General features: G+C 40.4%; 1 protein-coding gene across 14 annotated transcripts; it reads right to left on the bottom strand.

Moving 5' to 3' along the window:
* Positions 1–147: 147 nt before the first annotated feature.
* Positions 148–14,853, bottom strand: LOC105200099 (transcriptional repressor p66-alpha). Of its 14 annotated transcripts, none has more exons than XM_011167478.3 (9): positions 14,006–14,853; positions 7,374–7,442; positions 6,708–6,994; positions 6,389–6,614; positions 6,007–6,295; positions 5,651–5,716; positions 4,358–4,788; positions 3,739–4,043; positions 148–3,656 (listed from the first exon to the last, which is right to left on the bottom strand). In XM_011167478.3, exons 2-9 carry the CDS (start codon positions 7,421–7,423, stop codon positions 3,403–3,405), a joined length of 1,908 nt encoding a protein of 635 aa, XP_011165780.1. In that variant the 5' UTR covers positions 7,424–7,442; positions 14,006–14,853; the 3' UTR covers positions 148–3,402. The 14 variants fall into 14 exon arrangements, with proteins under 14 accessions (XP_011165780.1, XP_011165786.1, XP_011165782.1 ...); XM_011167484.3 differs by having other exon boundaries at positions 6,708–6,991; XM_011167480.3 differs by lacking the exon at positions 14,006–14,853 and adding an exon at positions 8,175–8,472.
* Between the last annotated feature and the right edge of the window lie 5,406 nt (positions 14,854–20,259).

Genomic DNA, 20,259 nt, shown 5'->3' with positions numbered 1-20,259 from the left:
TAATTATAACAGAACACACATATAATCTTGGATTCGCCGATATAAACATAGATTAATCACCGATACTAACAAAAATCTCGCAGATGCATTAAAGAAAAAAGAAACGAAAATATATATTACAAAAGATAAATAAATATCACCTTTTAATACAATCATTGGTAAGCTTTATTCGTATAGTTTCCAGAGTATTCGGTAATCTTTATTTATCCACTAATTCTATAAATCGTGGGGACAACGTTTTTCATTCGGACAGACGTTCCAAGATCGGTGTATGAATTTCGCAATTTTTTTTCCTTGACAAAATAAAAAATGTGCGCACGTTACGCAGTCTTTAACAGCTTAATATTCATGAAATGTTTGTGTCCCCGCAAAACGAGCGGACAAAGTCGACCCGTATCTTTTCTTTCTTTTCTTGCATTTTACGAACGCCTTAGAATTCTAGTTCTGCTAAATATTCGCCATCCTTCGTTTCTGTCGTGTAGCGAAAAGAGAGTTTCTTTTTCTTTTTTAGGATATAAAATTCTTTCGCATTTTGAAAGTGTTTAATTGCTAACAGCACCACACAGAGATTAAAGAGAGACTAGAAAAGAAAAATAGAAAGAAACGTATTCTTTTTGTTTATGAGAAACGAGACGCGATCTTACTACCGAATGATATTAATATATTTGCAGACAATGACAATGATAATGATAATGATGATGATGATGATGATAGATGATAATGATAATCACGATGCTGATGACAAAGGCGATAATTTGTTTATCGGCATAAATTCCAAGAGTCAGTTATATCAAGCACATCCTTGTGCCGTTAATTTTATAAAGAAAAATAAAGTAGTCTCATATCATTCGTTTACATCGGAAAATAAATTAAGAATTTAAATTCCTACATTGATTCTTTTGTTTGTTATGTAAGATATCGCAAGCGATTACAAAACTGATAAGCTTATTTCTAAGTAGTTTTAAGTAAAAACCGCATTGAAAATTTCATTCAATTTCTTAAATTAACAAAATCAATTAATAATTGAATCAATTAGACAACCTGCCAATGAATAAACACTGGAAGATATTACAATCATTAATTTATATAATTAATAATTATAAAGTTATATATCATTATAATTTTAGTGAATATAGAATAAATTTTTATTGTAATTATTATTTAATTAAAGAATAAATCTTTTTTTAACGTAAAACAACTTGGAAATAGAGCTTTTAATTATCAAAATTATAGAAAATATTGCTCGATTTTCTCGGGGAAGTACGTTCAAGCTTTTTAAGAATCTCTCCTCCTTCATGTTGTCATTCTATTTCGCTCCCGGATCTCATCTTAGGATAACGACAACGACGACGACGACGACAACGACGACGACGACGGTAGTGCCCCGATGACGGTAATTAGTTGACGACATATTATTACGTTTTCTCTTACACAAAAAACACAGATCTTGATCTATTATGCGATCGTAGACTTATTATGGTGTACATGTATATCAAGTACGAGTTCAAAATCTATCACGTAGTACAAAGAGAGATGATTATGCGCTATTTTAGTTTATTAAGTTGTATCATATACCGAGAAATATCAAGACTATAGTACTATATATTTAATTGATTCGGAAATGTATGAGACCAAGATCGGTTAGCCCAGAATTAATTAAATCAGACTATTAGTGGAGGAGGAAGGGAGGTGAAGGACTGGTATTAGTGGGGACAAGTGCCGGATACTTTTTTTTTTAACTCGTTCAAGTGCAGATTCGTAGAGGACGTCGTAAAAATCCGGCGGTCGCCGTGTTGTAACAATTCGCAAAAATCTCGTATCTCCTCTAGTTAAGTTTCTTTAAATACTTTTACATCAAATGTGACATGAAATCAATCGCGCTGCGTTAACTCGAATCCCGAATTACCATTACAGATTCGTCTGAGTCTTGATTTTAACGTACAAGAATTGTCCAAGTTTAAATCGTGTATGCATCGTCCGAGTGTGTATAATTCCGCGCGTGACACGAGTCCGACTTAACGTGCGACTTAACGTCGCACAAGAAAATCATATTTGTGCGCGAATAATCACTCGTGTCGCTCTCCACTGGAAAAACTCACCGATGCATACTCCGCCGTATGTCGAGAGAGAAAGATTGCTATACATCTCACATGTGCTGGCTTATCATCACTCATACGCGCTTTCTTACAAAGGTCATTTTCTTCTTTTTCCTCGTATGTAGCTATAGCCCTACTTTGCGTTAAACTCGTCTTAAAAATACAGTTCGGAGAAAATAATGAGATATACACATAGTACAGGTACTGCCGATAATCGCAACACTTGTTGGAATCAACGGCAAAAATCGTCTTAACTATCTAAGGGCCTAAAAAGATCCTTTCCATCAACTTCGTTACCTCGTCTTACACTCTCGTGCCTTCCCTCTCAATTATCACTATTATTGTTAATAATCCGATTTGCAGTCATTTTACAACACTTATTATTGATTTATTTAGTGCCTTGTAAATGTCTATTTGGTTCTTTATATTTATGTTGTATAACAGAGTTGTTTAACTTATGATATCACACGAGCGAGCAAGCATTTTTAATTTGTTTCATGTTAGATATTCCCTGCAAATAATAGACCAAGAAAAAACAAAGAAGAAATTCAGTAGAATCTTGTACAAATGCATAAAATGCATAAATAAATAATATTATTTGCTAATAATAATTTAATAACATAACAAAAAAAGAAAAGAATACGATATGGAAAATAATACAGAAGAATATGATAGAAAAAAAAAAAATACAGTAAGAACAAAGTGATCGCTCACTCGCGTCTAGTTGAGCAACTCTGTTCATAATTCAAGCAATTGCATTCAATGTTATAATATGCTTGTTGATACGCTTAAATTAATTATTATGTTTATATATCAGTTGTTCAGTGGACAACGTTAACAACACGTTAACGAAGTAATAACGGATATATACGAGGAAAGATCAGGAAAAAGGAAATGAGCGGCATTTCCAATTTGGGAGAATCCGTTTGGTCTCCACTAAACAATGAATCACGCGACGCGATTCTGTATCCCAACTCATATGTACGTTGAGTGCGTGTTTCGGTGACGGAAATAAAACCTTTACCCCTTAGATAACAATAAAGTCATAAACGTACACGTCAATTGACATATTCACAACGATTAATTATTCTTTATACAATACTAACGAATGTCATTCTTCTGACGTACTTCAAGTTGAGCTTCACCTTAACTGAGACACTAATGTTGCGATTGGCATAGTGTAACTTTCAGGCGCACAGAATTACGACTGCACACTTTACTAGATTCCCCTTAGCTTCCCCGTTACACAAGTTCACTTGCAAGTTTATTCGCACTTACTGCTACATCATCCTTTAAATGCGTCCGGTTACGTTTTCCAGTTATGTGGATGGGCTCTCGGTGGTGCTTGATTGCCTTGCGCTTGAGATGCCTGCGACGGAATCATGTCGAGCAGATATTGACGTTGAAGATCCGCCGCCTGTCGTTGTAACTCTACGAGGCCTTTGCCACCGGCAGCCATTGCTAATTGGTAAGGATACAGTATCGAGGTAAAATGCGGCATCATGTGAGCAGGCAGAGGTTGATGCGGTGGTAGACCCGGTACTGGATTCTTCGCTAATTCTAGAACAATAACAGAGAATAATAAATTTAATACTCTGTCAAAATTTCACAAATATGTTTCCTCGAGAATATGTCTGCTCACCTCTGAGCAATTGTTGCTGCAAGGCTGCCGCAGCAGCTGCATGATGCGGACTGAACTTCCCGCTCTCGGCCAGTTTCACCAAGGGATGCTCTTGCAGCTTCGGCGCGGGAGGCGTCGGCGTCAACGTAGGTGCCGGCGGTACTTGCGGCGGAGGCGCAGGCGGTGTAGCCACTCTTCTTGTAGGAGTAGCTGCCTTAGGAACTGGTTTCGGAGCAGGAGGATCTGGACTCGGACATGCTGCTTGCGCTAGCCTTTGCTCTATCTCCTGCTCTTGCTGTAGCGCTTTCACGAAAGCAGTTTTTAATCTGTAATATCACATATGAAATCCATTAGACATGAGAATAATCATTTAATCTTTTACATTATTTTACAGAAATATACTAAATTTTCAATTGTTCGTTTAAACGAATATTACATTATTATAGTAATTGTAATAAATTATTATGTTATTATTTATTATATTATGACAAATGATATGTACGTTAAATTCTCTAGAACACAATAATTGATTAAAATCATAATATATATTAATAATCACATTTATTAAAAGATTAACAAAATGAAATGTTATTGTTATTCCTATTATTGATATTTTAATATGTACAACATAAAAACCTACCGATTAGTGTGCTCTGCTTTCAACGCTTTCTTTACGTTAGTCGTTACACAGTGCTCACATATGACTCTAGGATCGCGACCCGCTGATGGTCGTTGGAAAGTCGCATGTTGCCCTCTAGGACTGTCCTTTTTACCACCAGGCATAGGTTTTTCCCATTTCCACACGGGCGTGAAATCTGTTTTGCATTGCGAGCACTCGAATGGTTCAGGAGGTGGTGGTATCGCCGGTTCCTTTGTTATAAAATCAACCACGTGTTCCAAACCAACCAGATATATGAATTCCGTATTGGAGGGATTCGGTACGAAGTGCATCTCCGGAGGCGGCGGTTTCGGCGGTGGTATTTGCAATAACGTTTTTTCGAGCTGCTTTCTTAGGGCCATTTTGGCAGCTGCTTGACGTTGAGCGGGTGTCTCCTCTCGAGATGTTCTTTCCTATGTTATCAAAACAGAATAAATATCATTTGATGTTTTACTTTATACAATTAATCTCCCAACAACACAAATGACAAACATCTTAAATAAATTAGAAAAATATAAACATAATAAAAATTGAAGTATTTAGATAATCTGTTTCCCTTGTGAGTATTTATATATATGTTGAAAGAATGACGTGTAAATGTATATTAAAATATAAATTTAATAATTGTCTGCAAATTAAAATTTAAACGTGATATATTTATATGTAACATTTCTTTCTTCATATATATAATAATATAATTACTAGAGATATACGAATCAGGATATTGTGATGCTAAATTGAATCAAATCGTTGAAACATAAATAACAAACATAATTATTGTTAAGTTGACTATATACATAACAAAAGATATCTTATATTGTAAGAAAAATTATATTGGCTATATAATATAAAATCATTGTAAATACAATTTATAAGATTATTAATATATGATTTATATTCAAATTTTTTAGATTCGATATTTTTTAATAGTTCAGATCTGAATCTTAAAGATTCAAATCCAATCTTACCCAATTCGATTTGATTCATATTTAAATAATTTTCACGTCTCTAATAATTACATTTATTTAAAAATAACCATATTAGTGAAAGTTTAGCGGTACTGCATGTTATAACTTGCGCATTAATAAAAACTTTTAATTGCTGTACTTTCATATAAATAGCTTCACAAACAAAACGAAGAATCGTTAAAAAGCACAGAAAATAAAGCTTAATTAAAACATCAACATAATCAATGTGGGGAAAAAAAACAGATCAATAGTTTTTAAAGAATACAGACAGAGAAGACATTACACATTGATCGACGAATGAATATACCTGTTCTGAATTCACAGGTGTGCTTAAAGATGCGGTGGTTTTATTTTCTTGCGCTCCAGCAAGCAGCTTTGTGTTTAGAAAAACACAATAATGGATTACATATACGTTGTTCACAATTAGAGAATTATTTAACACTTTCACAGCCGGAGCAGCGTTCGCGCAACGATCGCTTATAATATATTGTGTATCGTAGCGATCACGAGCAAATGTATTAGCGGTGAAAGTGTTAGTTCTTAAAACTATTCAGTAAAGGAGCTTTCAATGACCTTTCATTGACTTATTCTCATGTAAACAGTTACAACTACGTTACAACTACGTAAGGCTTAGAACAAAAATAATAAAATGTGATGTTATACCTTACTTACTTGATGCGCAGGAGCCGGTGTCGGATCCTTCGTAGACCTCTCCGTTCTGTCTGTTGGCGCATGATAACTCGAGACAGTTGCCGCCGCTACACTGGGTGGTCTTCCTCTAGGATGAGGTGGCTGTGGTATCACCATATTCGGAGGCATCCCGCCTGTACTTGGAATAGCATTTCTACCAGCGGTAGGAGGTAATACCATGCCAGGTGGTGGAGCATGTAAACTACTACTTCTGCTCGGTGCAGGCTGACCCTTAAGTAAAGGCGGAGGCGCTTTCCCAGCTCTGTGATAAAGAAAGAAAACGATGATTTACTTCGACCCAGCAATATATAAAAGTTATAATATCTTGAAAAACGATATTATAGCAAAGTTTTACCTATGAGGCACCTGCTGCGCCGTTACTGGCGGTGGTAATTTGCTGAGAACCTTGGGTGCGGCCGCAATGTTCTCTTTAAGTTGCTGAGACTGACGCAGTTTCTTCAAAAGTACTAATTTCATTTCCTCCGACTTAAGCTCCTCCTTATACTTTCTGAGCATTCTTTCGCGTTCGGCTAGCTCATCGGACGATAGTTCCTTGATTGGCAGCAATGGAGGCATATCACCTGTTTAATCATTCAGCATAATGCGACATTAAGGCAAAAGTTCATAAATTATCTTTTCTATTCTTTACAGATAAAAAAAAAATAAGACACAACCTTCATCGCTATCCGATGCATTTCCATTTAGATATCCATTCATTCTAGGCTCATCAGGACTCTCGGCGTAGCTCCTTTCGATCCTAGGTCTAAGATTACGACGTGGCTTACGTTCGTCCCCATGTGACCGTTTAGGAGCTAGGATACCGCGGGCAGCATTCTGTATATTACGTGCCTCTGGCATGTTGTTTTCTAAATTGGAACCGGTGGAAAAGTGAATGCCCAGATCCAACGGGATGTCGCCAGAATTCACAGAAAGGGATGGGGAATTGCGTCTGCCGCTGCTGCTGAAAGAACACATATTACAAAAAATTTAGGGAATCTATAGTAAAAATATTTGTTATCGTGCAGCATAAACAAGTTTCAATAGTTGGACTGTTTTAAATATATTCAGACATAAGTATATTCGAACTAAGAAGTAACAGCAACTTATTTCTCCGTCCATCACATAATGATAAGAACCTAATACTGATAAGAAACTCGTGTCAGGATAAAAGGCATTATCATTAATTACCATTGCATACCTTGACCACTGTTTTAACATTTGGAATTGTACAGTTTGAAGTGAGATTCGCGAAGAACAAGCTATCGTTCTTTCCATTACTCTCTATTCCGTTCCTAATTAATCAGAGGAAATACATAACTTGTGGAAATACAACACTTTACCTGATGCTCAGATCCACCACTGAATCTCCGTCGACATCCATGGCCTCCATTCTTTCGACCGTGGTCACTCTGCAATTACAAACACATACGTGAAGTCGATCAACACGGGGCATGGAGGAGACACTACTTCATGCGGGAGAGAGATGAGAAGCGAAGGGAAAGGAGGGGAGGGAAGAAGAGAAAAGATGTCGCGTTACAGGGTTTGAAAACACGCGCTGCACGAGGAGGCGGCCACGACGTTAATCTCTCGTCGCGCGAGGCTCTCCGCGCGTGTAGCGCGGAACACACCGGGTAGCTACGCTACGCAGGGATACGGACACGCGCCACGCACACGCACCGCATCGCATCGCACACGCACAGGCGCGCTACTACTCTCTCGCGTTGGCAAACAACTGGGTTACCGAATCTCTCCTGCGCGCATTCTTGGTACGCGCCCGCCGCCGTCCGCCGTCCGCCGTCCGTTGTCCCGCAATATACGACGCGCCCGACCGAATCCCCGAAAATTCTCGAGCGGTCAAGCGACTATCTCGCGTGACGCGAGAGTCACCGTGGACGCCACACACACACACACACGCGCGCGCGAGTGGTCAAGCGGCAGAGCGGCGGCGGTGGCGGCGGTGGCGGCGGCACGACGGAATCCCGTACGACACGGACGACGCGCGAAACCGAGGAACATCCGTGACGGGAGACGACGCCACCAGCGTGAAGGCGCAGAGAGAGGGCAGCGGGAAGAGAGGAAGAGGTGGGGAGGGGGAGAAGAGGGAGAGATCCGAGGGGGAGGACGGGACGATCGGCCAATACCTGCGGAAGTAACTGTCCTAACCTAACTTCCACGGGAGTTTAAAGAGAATCGGTAGCGCGCATCGGTGGGACGGAGTTTTCAGAAAACGAGGATGAGGTACACCACGCGACCGCTCTTCGTCGTGACGAGGACGACGTTCCCGTCGTCGTCGTCGACGTCGTCGTCGACGTTGTCGTCGTCGTTGTCGTCGCCGTCGTTGGTAAACGACACGGGCCACGTCGCCGTACTCCTCCGGACCACCGGCGTATCTCACTCACGGGTGTCGCGCGCTGCTTTTTTTCGGCGGAGTGCACGCACATACACTCTACCTCCGCCTTTTTTCCTTCGTTTCCCTCCCCGCGCAATTGAAGAATTAAATTTGATGCCTCGGAAGTGGCGTCCCCGACACAATGGCAGCTAAGCGTAGCGGTACAAGACCCGCGGAGTAGGTAGGTCGGCCGAGACGGACGGGCGGGGGGGGGGAGACGAGAGGACGAGCGCGCGGGAAGGGAGGAGTACGCGACGCGCGCGGGGAGAGGAATGGTCGCACATTAATTATTTCTCCTCTCACCCCTACTACGACCGCGGCACGCTAGCCGCTCACCCACACGCGGTCGCATCGGGAATGGGCTAGAAACCAATTTCTCTCTCCATCTTCATTCCTCTCGCTCGCGCGCGCGCATTCTCGCTCTCTCTCTCTCTCTCTCTTTCTCTCTCCCTCGACGTATCGGTCCATCGCTCCCCGGCGTTCTCCCTTTCGCACCCCTTGCGGGTTTTCCCGAATTTCGTCTCCGTACATGTCTCCCTCCCCCTAACCGCCGCCCTCCCGGTCGCTCGCGCGCCCTTATGCCCTACGGGAAATCGATTTTTCGACGGCAGGGTTCCCACTGCCGGCTTGCAACGGCGGCGGCGGCGGCAGCGGCCGCCGCCGCCGCCGTCGCCGGTGCGAAGGGCTCGGCGACGTTTTTCGGCGAGCCGCCTTTTCCACGTCTCGCACGTCGTCGTGGACGATCGTCATTTTGCACGCGGCCGGGGCGAGCGCGTGCAAGCGCGTGCCCCCGAGCCGGGCGCGCGTCACACGCGAGTGCGGGTGACACTCGATATAGGCCCTCCTTTCTCTCCCCCCGGCAGCCACTTTCGCACGGAACGCGATCTCGCCGCCAGGCTGTCTTATTCCACCCGTGGATTCTTAGCCTTCTGATTTTCGTGCACGCGAACCTGATGAAAAACGCGCTCTCACCTATTCACCTCGGATTTCCCTTCCCTTTCCTTCCTTGCTTCGCTTCGCAGCCTCGCACACCGCGACATGCGGCTGCGGCGTCACGTGACGTACCGTACGTATAGTTCCCGAAGGGGTCTCTAAACTTTCCGCACGCGCAAGTATGCAACTTCTCGCGTATGAAGTTATGTCATTTCACGCGAACGGAGTCAGGCCGGAAAATCGACATAACTTCATACGGCGGCTGCTGCTGCTGCCGCCGCTGCCGCGCCCGCCGCGTCCCGACCAAGTCCGTCGCGAAGAACCGATAGCGATCGACGCTGACGTTCGACTATAAATTTAGCGCGGCGCTACCATGATCAGAAAGAAAATCGCACGACGAGACGTAGCGTGGCTTCGGGGATCACCGCAAACGAGTCCGCCACGTTCATCTGCCACGTGGCGGGGAAGACGCTGCTAATTGATTAACGTCTACCTTCTTATCGGTAGCCGGGGGAAAAAAAATTGAATGCGACGACCCGCTAGATCCCTTATCTAAATAGGTTGAAGTTTTTTTCCCTTCCTTACGTCACGCCACGCGGAGAATCACCACCTTCGCACGCCCGAGTTTCGACCGGGAGACGAATTGCGACTTATTCAACTGGAAAACGACGATTGTCCGCGCGTATTTCCGCAGTCGCGTGCAATTCGCGCGAATGCACAGGCACTTCTTTCCCTCCCGACTTTCGCCGATCGACACGCGAAATGCTCGCATCGACCCGGGTTATGAAATTGTTTTTCGTATCCAGCGTTTGCCACTGTCTATATAAAATTATCTAAATAGTCATCTGGATAAAGAAACAGCTTCTTCTTATCTTTGTCTAGATTATTATAATGAGAAAAATACTTGGCGAGATAGATCAAACGTTTAGTTTAAATTGGGATCAAATGAATTTTATAGTTATAATTATTAAATGTGTAGTTATTTTGATCAAAATAATCTGTAGCCTTAATCAAAAAATTGTTTTTATACAACTTATAACCAGATTATTCGTTAAATGTAACTGAGTTTTGATATCAGTAACTACAAAGTTCATTTCATCACTATTTAATTAAACGTTTAATTAATATTTCTCTCAGTATATATTATCTTCATCTTTAGCTTAGATAAAAGAAGGGTTATTTCATTCAAGATTATTTAAATTCGATTCTTTAATATTTAACAATGTATGGATGTTTAAACATTTCTAATTAAATATACTTTTCTCATCTTCTAACAGCTTATCTTTAATCTATCTTCTTTATGATTCTAATGTTTAGATAAGCAGGCGTATTAATTTATGTTTTCTTTTTTTAAATCATTATCCTATATAAAACACATTTATATAGAATTTATCTTATCTTTCTTATTTTTAATTATCTAATTGCAAGCGCAATACTGTTTCTTATCAAGGTACCGATTTAAGGTCCTGCACACAAAAGAGGAACATTAGATACTAGAAATAGAAATTAGAATTTTAAGTCTTGTATGATACTAGAAATTGATCCGAGATCTCGGAGAGAAAGAATTGACCAATCACATTAATCGGTTAGCCGAATTGTTCAAATGCGATTGGTCGGTTCTTTCTCTGTCCGAGATCACGGACTGATTTCTAGCATCGTGAAAACAAGATTTAGAATCAGCTTCCTCACTGAACATTATCGATAAAGAATTATCTTGCACGACACATTTATGCCTCATATTTTATTCGAATTTATTGTGCGTTACATTTAATAATCATTGAGAAAACTGATTCTAAAATTTCAATTTCTTATTAATATCTAATATTCTCCTCCATTGTGAACAAAGCCTAACTTTTTCTCTAGAGTGGAAACGTGAAAAGTAGAAACCTTTACCATTGAAGTTAATGGAGAAATGTTTCACTTTTTACATTTCTGTCCTAGGGAGAAAGTTACATAATCGCTGTCCAGAAGTACGTTCAGATTTCCTATTCGAGGAATCCCTATTCGAGGAATCAGTTCCCAGGTATCATTTTATCATTGTCTAACATTTAGTAAACCGTAAGAATAAAATGACACCTATGGAACGCTCGAAGAGGGTGGGGGAAATCTGAACGCACCCCAGGAAAGTTATTTCTCCCCCAAAAAAGTTGAAGACTTGGGTAGCGATCACGTAACAATTCCCTAGGGCGCAGACGTGAAGAGTGGAAAATTTCTCCATTAACTGCAACGACAAAAATTTTCACTTTTCACGTTCCACCTCGCGGAAAAACCTTGCACGATCGCTACACTGAACGTGATCTACGTACGCGTATGCGTGGCCGTAGTTACTACCGCGGACAATATACGGCGAATTCGCCAACGTTCCGATGTTTTTCAGTTTCCGGGATTTCCACGACTGCGCTAGAATTGGAAATACTCGTGTGTTTACACGGCCAGAGAGAAACAGATTCTCGAAAGACCAAAATTTGAACAAATGATTCTAGGAAAGGGATGAGAGGGAACAGTCGGAGATTGTTTACTTAGGAGTAAACTCCTAAGCAGATATCCGCTTCACGGATATTGTAAACCTTCTTTCGACAGATACGATTATAGAAATAGAACTGTATTTATCCATGGGCGTAATATATAAATATAAAAATTCCTCCCCCTCCCCCGTTACTCTTACACATACACAACGCGCGAGCGTGTACACGTATTTGCTATAGCTAAAAAAAAATAAATATTTCTAGTAAAAATGTTTCAACTCATTAAAATTTGATAATATTTTAAAATGCGGTTTTGTACAATAATTCTACTGATTGTAAAAGAACAAAAGTATGTTATATATAGTTCTTCACTTACAATTAGTGTATTGAATTCTTCTCAAAATTTTCTTATTTTTTGCAAACGACTCAAAACTTAATATTTTTGAATTACGATATAACAAATGAAAAATATATTTGTAGACACAAATTCAAAAATTCACGTGATTGGAGTCTAAAAAAAAAATTTTTTGCGATAGACACCGATTTTAATAAATTAAATTATATATGTAACTTGAATTTTATGACGAGCTCTCCTCTAGTTTTTACGCTTCGCCAAATGGAAATATATTGTTACAATTACATGTACAGTTATCGAGAAACGCAGTAGCGTCTCGTATAAAGTAATACAGCCTTGACCAAAATTATAAGGCGCCTACATCTATTTTATTTTTCTGACATTTTTTTATCTGTATTATTCCAAATTGATTACTGGCATTATTACATAAATTTGAAAGGTCCTTGAAACATAGGATAATTCAATTTAAATTTCTGTCTAAATTTTTCCAGCTAAAAGTACAATATTTAAAAATATATAAGATGCCTTATAATTTTGGCTAAGGCTGTATTTTACGTAAAATATATATCCTTCCACGAGTATATTATTAACGATGGATTGTGACATATCAACTCTTCCTTTCCCTCCCTCTCCTCGTCCATCTAACGCATAAATACGTATTCCTAACGGTGCCAAATTATCAAGGTAAAAGAAAACGTACATTATCATTTTTTATTCTCCGTGATTCAGAAATCAAAATTAGCAGATGAAAAAAATGCAAAAAATATCCAATTTATTTTATTCATAAGGTGACGACGATAATTTTAAGGGAAGCAAAATATAAATATTTTACCGTAATTCTGATAAGACATCGATTACTTGCAAAATTAGTTATGTATCTTTTTCTTTTATTATGCATCTATAGACTGTCAGAGTTACTGCACTCAACTACATTGTCTAATGTAACAACAATGTTTAACAAATATTAACTTGGTCAAGTTTTGAAAATTACAGTATACAGTTCGTGTGTTCGATCAACTTTTTAACGAAACCAAATATAACTGACGAAGATTTAAAATCGATGAAAAAACGATGAATAAAATGTTTACGTTACTTAATAAAATATTCAGTTCGATGCAGCACGATGGCTTACTGGTGGAAAAAAAATTGCAAGTCTAAAGGAAATTATTTCTTCAAAAGTAATCTTTTTTTTTTAATTAAAGCGTACTGTTAAAAATGCACACGAAACTGTGTAAATGCGAATGCGAATATCTCGCATTTAAAGTTACAACCGGTGCAATTAAAACACTAATTATTTATTTCTACGTCTGTTTACGAGTTGAAGCGGGAGAAATTAAATAAAAGAATCGCGCCTACATTTAACGAACATTTTAATTTTGCACGAACGCAACGAATTAAAACGGGCAGGAAAACATTCAATTTTGTTATGAAATATGCAGCATCTCCATTAGCAGTCCGTGTCTACATATCGAAAAGAGTCATATTCGCGCCGGCGTCACATCGACTGATAGCGTCAATAAAAAGTTTCCGACGTGATATCTCAACGCGGTATTTACAATTAAATACGTTTCTCTTTATCCCCCTCCGGCGAAACGGCGAAAATCCTTCGAAAATATCGCGCCTGAAGTGCCAAGAAATCAACTACGGCCCTGCCGCAACGCGAGGCTTCCGGCATCTGTCCATCAGGGAAAACTTCAGTTATCTTTTCCGATCGGTGGAGCACCTTGAACCTTCTCGCGCTTCGTCCCTCTCCCCGTCCCTTCGCCCCTCCCCCTCCTGCCCCGCCAGCGCGGCCGCGGTACGCCCGTGCTAGCCCTTGGCGATACATACCTACAATGTCGATCGGGGCTGATCCGAATTCGCGTGGCGGTTCAGCCGACATGCGAGACGAGCCGATCCTCTCGTCCTCCTCCTCCTCCTCCTCCTCTCCGCCACCTCGTCTTCCTCTTCTTCTTATCCGCGCGCGCGTCTCTCCCCCTCGCGACCACCGGTGGTACGCGGGCCGACCGCGTACGACGAGATGCGAGACGCGTCGCCGTTGCCGGTGACGACGGCCGTCCTTTTTTTTTCTTCTTCCTCCTCTCTCTCCTCCCGCTCCCTACTTCACACGTCACCGCGGAGGTCCGGTCCGCACACTCCGCGATGCAACACGCGATTTACACGGCGAGACGCGCAACGCGCTCGCTAGACTCACCGCTGACTCGCTCGTCCGTGGCGATATGGCGCGCACGGCGCGTAGTGCATAACCACGTACAACGTCGATGTGCACGCGTGCACTCGGCCGACCCGGCCGAGCGTCCGCCCTCTCCTATTCGTTCGTTCGTTCGTTACTCCGTCCGTCCGTCCCTCCGTGTCTGCCGTTGCCGCCGCACGGAGCGTCTTCGTCTCCGTTCCGTTCCGTTTGCTCGCCTCCCGTAATACCGGCGGCGCGGCGGTGTGTATACGATTCACCGGAATCGCGATCGCGCACACACGCGGCCACGCTCCGTCACATGTTCCAGCGCGAGTCCACTATCATCGACACACGCACATACACATTCACACACACATATGCATACACGCGCACCGCACGCACGTACGCACGCATGCACGTACGCACGCACGCACGTTTTCGCGAGAGAGAACGCCCGAGTTCCGACTTCCACAGTTCCACGCGCAAGCGGCGACCAGCGGCGACACAGCGACCGAGTTCCTTCGTTGGTTAAAGCAGCGGAGGGGAGGGAAGATTCCAGACATGCGCAATGGCGCCAACATTAGCAGACGCGCTCGCTCCGCGGTGCAGTCGCGTTCCCCCAGATCGCCGAACTCGTCCACGCGTGCGCAGTCGCGCGCGCCTGACCACGTGACTGCATCGACAGACCGGTGCAACGCGGTGGGGTTTCTCAGTTAAAAATTGTTCGCGCCTTTTATTATTCTTTCTCGTCGCCTCTTCAATAAACCTTAGTATCCATATGCGTCAAATGCGCCCCTGATGAAGATTTTTTATATAAATTGGAACACTTTTCAGAAATACTCAAAGAACCTACATCTTTTCTCAGAATTTTTTTAATTTGTGAAATATCTTAATTATGAAATATTCTAAGATTTCTAAGATTTTTTGTTCTATAATTTTTGATGAAATAAAATGGTAAAATCTAAAAAAGTATTTTTTAGAAATCATGGGATGAGAAATCTCTGAATACTTTAGAATTTATATGTAAGAAAAATTCCGAGAGAAGATGTAAATTTTCTGAGTATTTCTCAATTTCTGGAAAATGTTCTAATTTATATAAAAATTATGAAAAAATATTTAACTATGGGCACTTAAAAATTTAACAGATTTTGCGATATCGACTTCACTCAATTGACGAAGAAACTCGTACCGCTTTTTTCAATATTTTATATTCTTCGAGACGGTCTCACCAATTATACATTTAAAAAAATGGTTAAATTTATGAACTGCACAATTTTAATTTAATAAAATCTTTAATCTAATTTTTAGTGTTAATTAAAAAATTACTTAATTAAATTATTAAAAGTATTACACTTTATACAAATAAATTGCAGAAAGTGGACAAGAAAAACAAAATAATATCAATTTTGCAATTGGTAGTTCATGAATTTAATCAGTCAATTTTTTAATATTAATCTAGGATGTTGGCGAGACCAGCCCATTGTCGATGGCACCACTTATTTCAATGAAGCGCTCACGCTACTGAAACGGCCGAATATTGCGCTACTGCGCATGTTTAAAAAAATCTGGGAACATTAGCTTGTTCCTTAATCATGTAAATTTTCGCTGCGATAAGAAGTGTCGCGCTCGTCACAGGTAGGATCGATAAAAAATGTCGAAAAAGATGCTAGATTTGTAGATAGACGATAAAAGAAACAAGATTGAATCTATCGAGTGTATCGAAAAAAAATTTCTATACGCGTCCTGATAAGCGTACCATTTTTTATTCCTTGGTCTGTCGGAGTTAGTTAATGGCACAAAATGCTCTCAAATGCGAACGTGCCTGGGCGATCGAGCGCGTTGCAAGCAGGTTCGAACCTGATCGGATTTTTATGATGTCTCGAAGAACACGATAACGCGATTACTCCCGAGCGGAATCACGAGTCTGAACAAGACAGTCTTTTGCGACTACTTTAAAACGAACATTTCCAGATGGAATGGAATTCCGATCAAATCTCTCGCGAGTACCGTGTTGGACGAAAAATTCACGATCTCTTTCTCTCTCGAACCAGTTTCAATGCATTTTAGACTCAATGTCTTCCTTGCTTCTTTCCGCGCTGAAAGTATTAAAGTAATACGGAGTTAGTTTATAACGAATCGATATTGCTTCGTTATTGCGTAACAATCTTTTAGAAAGTTTTCGTTGCTCTAATTACGCGCTAATTATCAGTCGGCTCGCGGCCAACTTCAATCGGTGCATCCTAATCGAACTCGGAGAGCGCTCCATTTCTGATCATCGATGTAAGAACGACCAGCCAAGCGAGCGCGTTTTACAAGCAACGTGGGGAATCTGCGTCGAAGTGAAATCTGAATGTCGAAGACAACTCGCATTTGTGAGTGTATGTCGAAATTGATCCTGTCATCCCGGAACGCACCTGAACGTAGGCGCTGCGGAGAGACGGGAAGAGAGAAAAGCCGCGGAGATGCGAGATCGACGGGTAACGGGGAGAAAAGGAGGGTGTGAGGGATAAGGGGAGAGGGGGAGGGGGGCGCTGCCCGGGCACCTCAACCTTGAGCGCGCGGCCGGGGAAAAAAATCGCGACGCCTCTGCGCAAAAATTAACGAGAGCGATACAACATGGCGGCCTCGCCCGCCGTTGATGCGCTTGCCCCCTCTCCCCTAACCCTTTGCCGCGGCCCTTCTGCGCGCGCGGGCACGATTTCGCCGGGTACCGTTTCGGGCGCGGTGTCACGTCATCCGGATGAGTGACTGGAGGGTGGAAGGATGAAGGAAGAAAAAAAAAGAAGTCGAGGGAGAAACGGAGAGGGAAAAAGGGACATAGGTCAGCCTTCGAGATCCCGGCAAACCCCTGCTGATGCAAGTCGAGTGTCGCCAGCTATGGGGCTAACCAGAAACAACCCCAATATCGGACTTTACTGGATGCGGCATCTACACGCTTCGACAGTCTAAACAAATCCCCCTTGACCCCTGCCGCTAACCTCGCGAGTTCCGCTTCACTTGTTCGTCACGTTGCGTGCGACGCGTCCGTCACGGCCAATCAGAAATAAGCCGCGCGTTCGCGGCTCGCATTTTAAATCGGATCGCGACGATCAATATCTTTTCAAATTTATCTTCTTGATAATAAAGATTATTAACAATTTAATACGTGGTAATCGGTTTTTATTTATTTTTGTAATTTAAAAAAAATAATTTTTAAATGGTTCATATAATCATAATTGAAGATTTTCCTATACAAATCAAACAAGTTTATTTTTTTTTTAATCTAGACTATAGCATTAATTCAATTTCTCGGTAATTTCAATATGTTTAAAAAGTAAATATCTTGAAACAGTTTAAATTATTTGTTAAGAAAAATTATTACTAAAATCATCACATCCGTAATAAAAAATGTCTGTTAAAGGGTAAAAATGGCTAAAATAGACAAAATATAACAAAAAAGTTTGGCCCTGCGAACAAGAGAGAATACTAGATATTAGGAATAAAATTAAAATTTTAGTATTTAAAAATGTTTTCAATTCTTCCAATGAATATTGAACGTAACGCACAACAGATACGACAAATCAATTTGTTACACGAAACACAGCATGACTTATTATTTATCTAGTGCTTATTAAGAAAATTGATTTTAAAATGCGCAGGACCTTATACTCAATTTTTCTTACAACATAGGGCAAATAATTACGTTTTCATTTTTTATAAATTAAAATTGCCATAGGAAAAGGCTATAAAAGGGCGATCGAGTTTACTTTTTTTATGCCATGCATTATTTATTTATCGATTCATACATTTTTAAAAATTGATTCACATTTCCAAAAAACATCTGATTTCTATTATTACAGGAGTGACGTAAAAACGATAGATCGGTACACAATCCTACACAATCTGGGACTCTGAAGTCGGAGGAATACTGATCGTTAGAACGGTTCCGATAAATGTAAAAATGCTCTCCCGGGACTACGTGTCCGCGGGAAACTGTGGAGGTATAATTTGTAGCATTAGAGTGATATACAATAACAGACTTCTACGATGCGTAACACAAGTTCCGCGAGTTGTAATGACGAGCCTCGGCCCTTCCGCAGGTCCGCTACGACCTGTATTCCGGGATGGCGTACTTCGGAGGAGGGAAAAGAAACGCTAGGTACATACGAGGAACAATCCCGTCGCGATGACACTTCGAAAACAACTCGAAGAGGTAAGAAGGTTTCGCACCCTGCGCTTTCGGCCGTAGGACGAAACTCGCACTAGAACGCGGCGTAAAAACTCGTGTTACGGATGTCAAGAGTGTGTACCGAAATACGCACGAATAGAATACGAGAAATTTATAGACGTACGAAGCTGCAAGAGAGACACGTTCGCAAGCAGTTCGGAAAAAAGATTTATTTGATGTACAATTTTAAAGAAAAGAAACAAGAAAAAAATAGAATGTATCACATCGCGCCGCGCGTAGTAGCATGGGCTACAGTTCCATTTTACGTGGTTCAGTAACGAAAAGAACGTAAGAATTGTCGAATCGAACGAATTATTCACCCTTTTGCCCTTTCTACAACTACGTACTCCTGCATTCGATACATCAACAATGACTTAACGCAGTGACAACGATATGAGATCATTTTTTTCACAACTATGAATTCGATAAAAAATTCCTTCATGCTTTCTCCCGACGATGAAAGCTACGCGCGAAGAAAAAAATGAGCGAATCTTTTTTATCGTTCTAATATCTCTGGTGATTTCAGTCTAACTTGCAAAAACAAATCTCTGTCAAACAGATTGTGAGAAACAATTGATATATAAGATTATCAGATCTCGAGAGGGCTCGCTTTCAAGAATGGAAATGTATCATGGCAAGCAACGGTGAATAATTAAATCGGGTTAAATCTTATATAACTAAACAAAGATTTGCATGAATTTGATATCTATGGTCAGAGCGTTAAGTCGAATTTTCTTCGAAAGAATAAGCGGAGTACGTTTACTATTGTTAATTTAATAATGCATAACGGCACATAAAAAATTAAAACGCAACGACGAGCGTCTCGACGATCGTTAAATCGACGGACTGATTGAATATTATATACTGCTCAAAAATAATTCAGGGATCACTGCTTTAAATGAACAATTATATATATATATAACTACAGTTTATTAAAAGAAACTAAAAATCGTCGTAAATATATTTTTTTTAAAACCAAAACAGAATAGGATAATATCATTCATTATAGAACAAATTGATCAAAAAATATAACAACATATTAAATATATAATCAACACAATTGCCGTAAATCATTAAACTTTCTTCAGGATTCATTAATGGACTTATATTTTCGGAAAGATTTGTAACATTTCTTTTAAAAATATTTATTCACTAATTTATATATAACGAGTTTATATATTTTTTGTAAAATCAACATAAAGGCATTTATGCTAAAAGTATTGAAAAATTTGAAAGACAAATGTATCTTCATAACAAGTATAATAAAAACAAATCTTATTTTCCAATTGGTATTATTAGTATTCAACAAAATAATTAATTAGACTAAATTAAAAAAAAATTGCAGTGCAAAAGGTCATATGTCTGGATATATGTCTGTGAATCAAAGGCTCTATTTCTAAAATTTTAATCCAAAAATTTTCGCTTAAACAGATATTCATAAGATGTTCAAGGCTGTTACCGTTTGAGAAAGTGATCCTCCAATTATTTTTGCAGCGTAATTTAAATTCATCGCTTCACATGATTGGGTACGATTCGACGCGCGTCGAGGGCATCGGGAAGCGGCTCTAATTAACATCGATAAGTGCTTAGAAAATAATGCACGATTACAACGAGCTTCGTGTTTGAATGCCGCTGTTAGTCTCGCAGCAGTCTCGAACAGATACAACAATGAGCGCGTAAAGGGACAGCGTAAAATCAACCGAC

This window comes from Solenopsis invicta, chromosome 11 (assembly GCF_016802725.1).
Source record: "Solenopsis invicta isolate M01_SB chromosome 11, UNIL_Sinv_3.0, whole genome shotgun sequence".
In the NCBI taxonomy this organism is placed as follows: Eukaryota; Metazoa; Arthropoda; class Insecta; order Hymenoptera; family Formicidae; genus Solenopsis; species Solenopsis invicta.
Note: the sequence above shows the minus strand (reverse complement) of the source record. Positions and strands in the feature narration are given on the sequence as shown.

Coding starts and splice junctions, on each gene's coding strand:
- LOC105200099 (XM_011167474.3), bottom strand. CDS start 7,794: ATGCGCGCAGGAGAGATTCG. Junction 7,443..7,774: donor ATGCGCGCAGGAGAGATTCG/GTAACCCAGTTG, acceptor TTGTAATTGCAG/AGTGACCACGGTCGAAAGAA. Junction 6,995..7,373: donor GTGGTGGATCTGAGCATCAG/GTAAAGTGTTGT, acceptor GTGTTCTTTCAG/CAGCAGCGGCAGACGCAATT.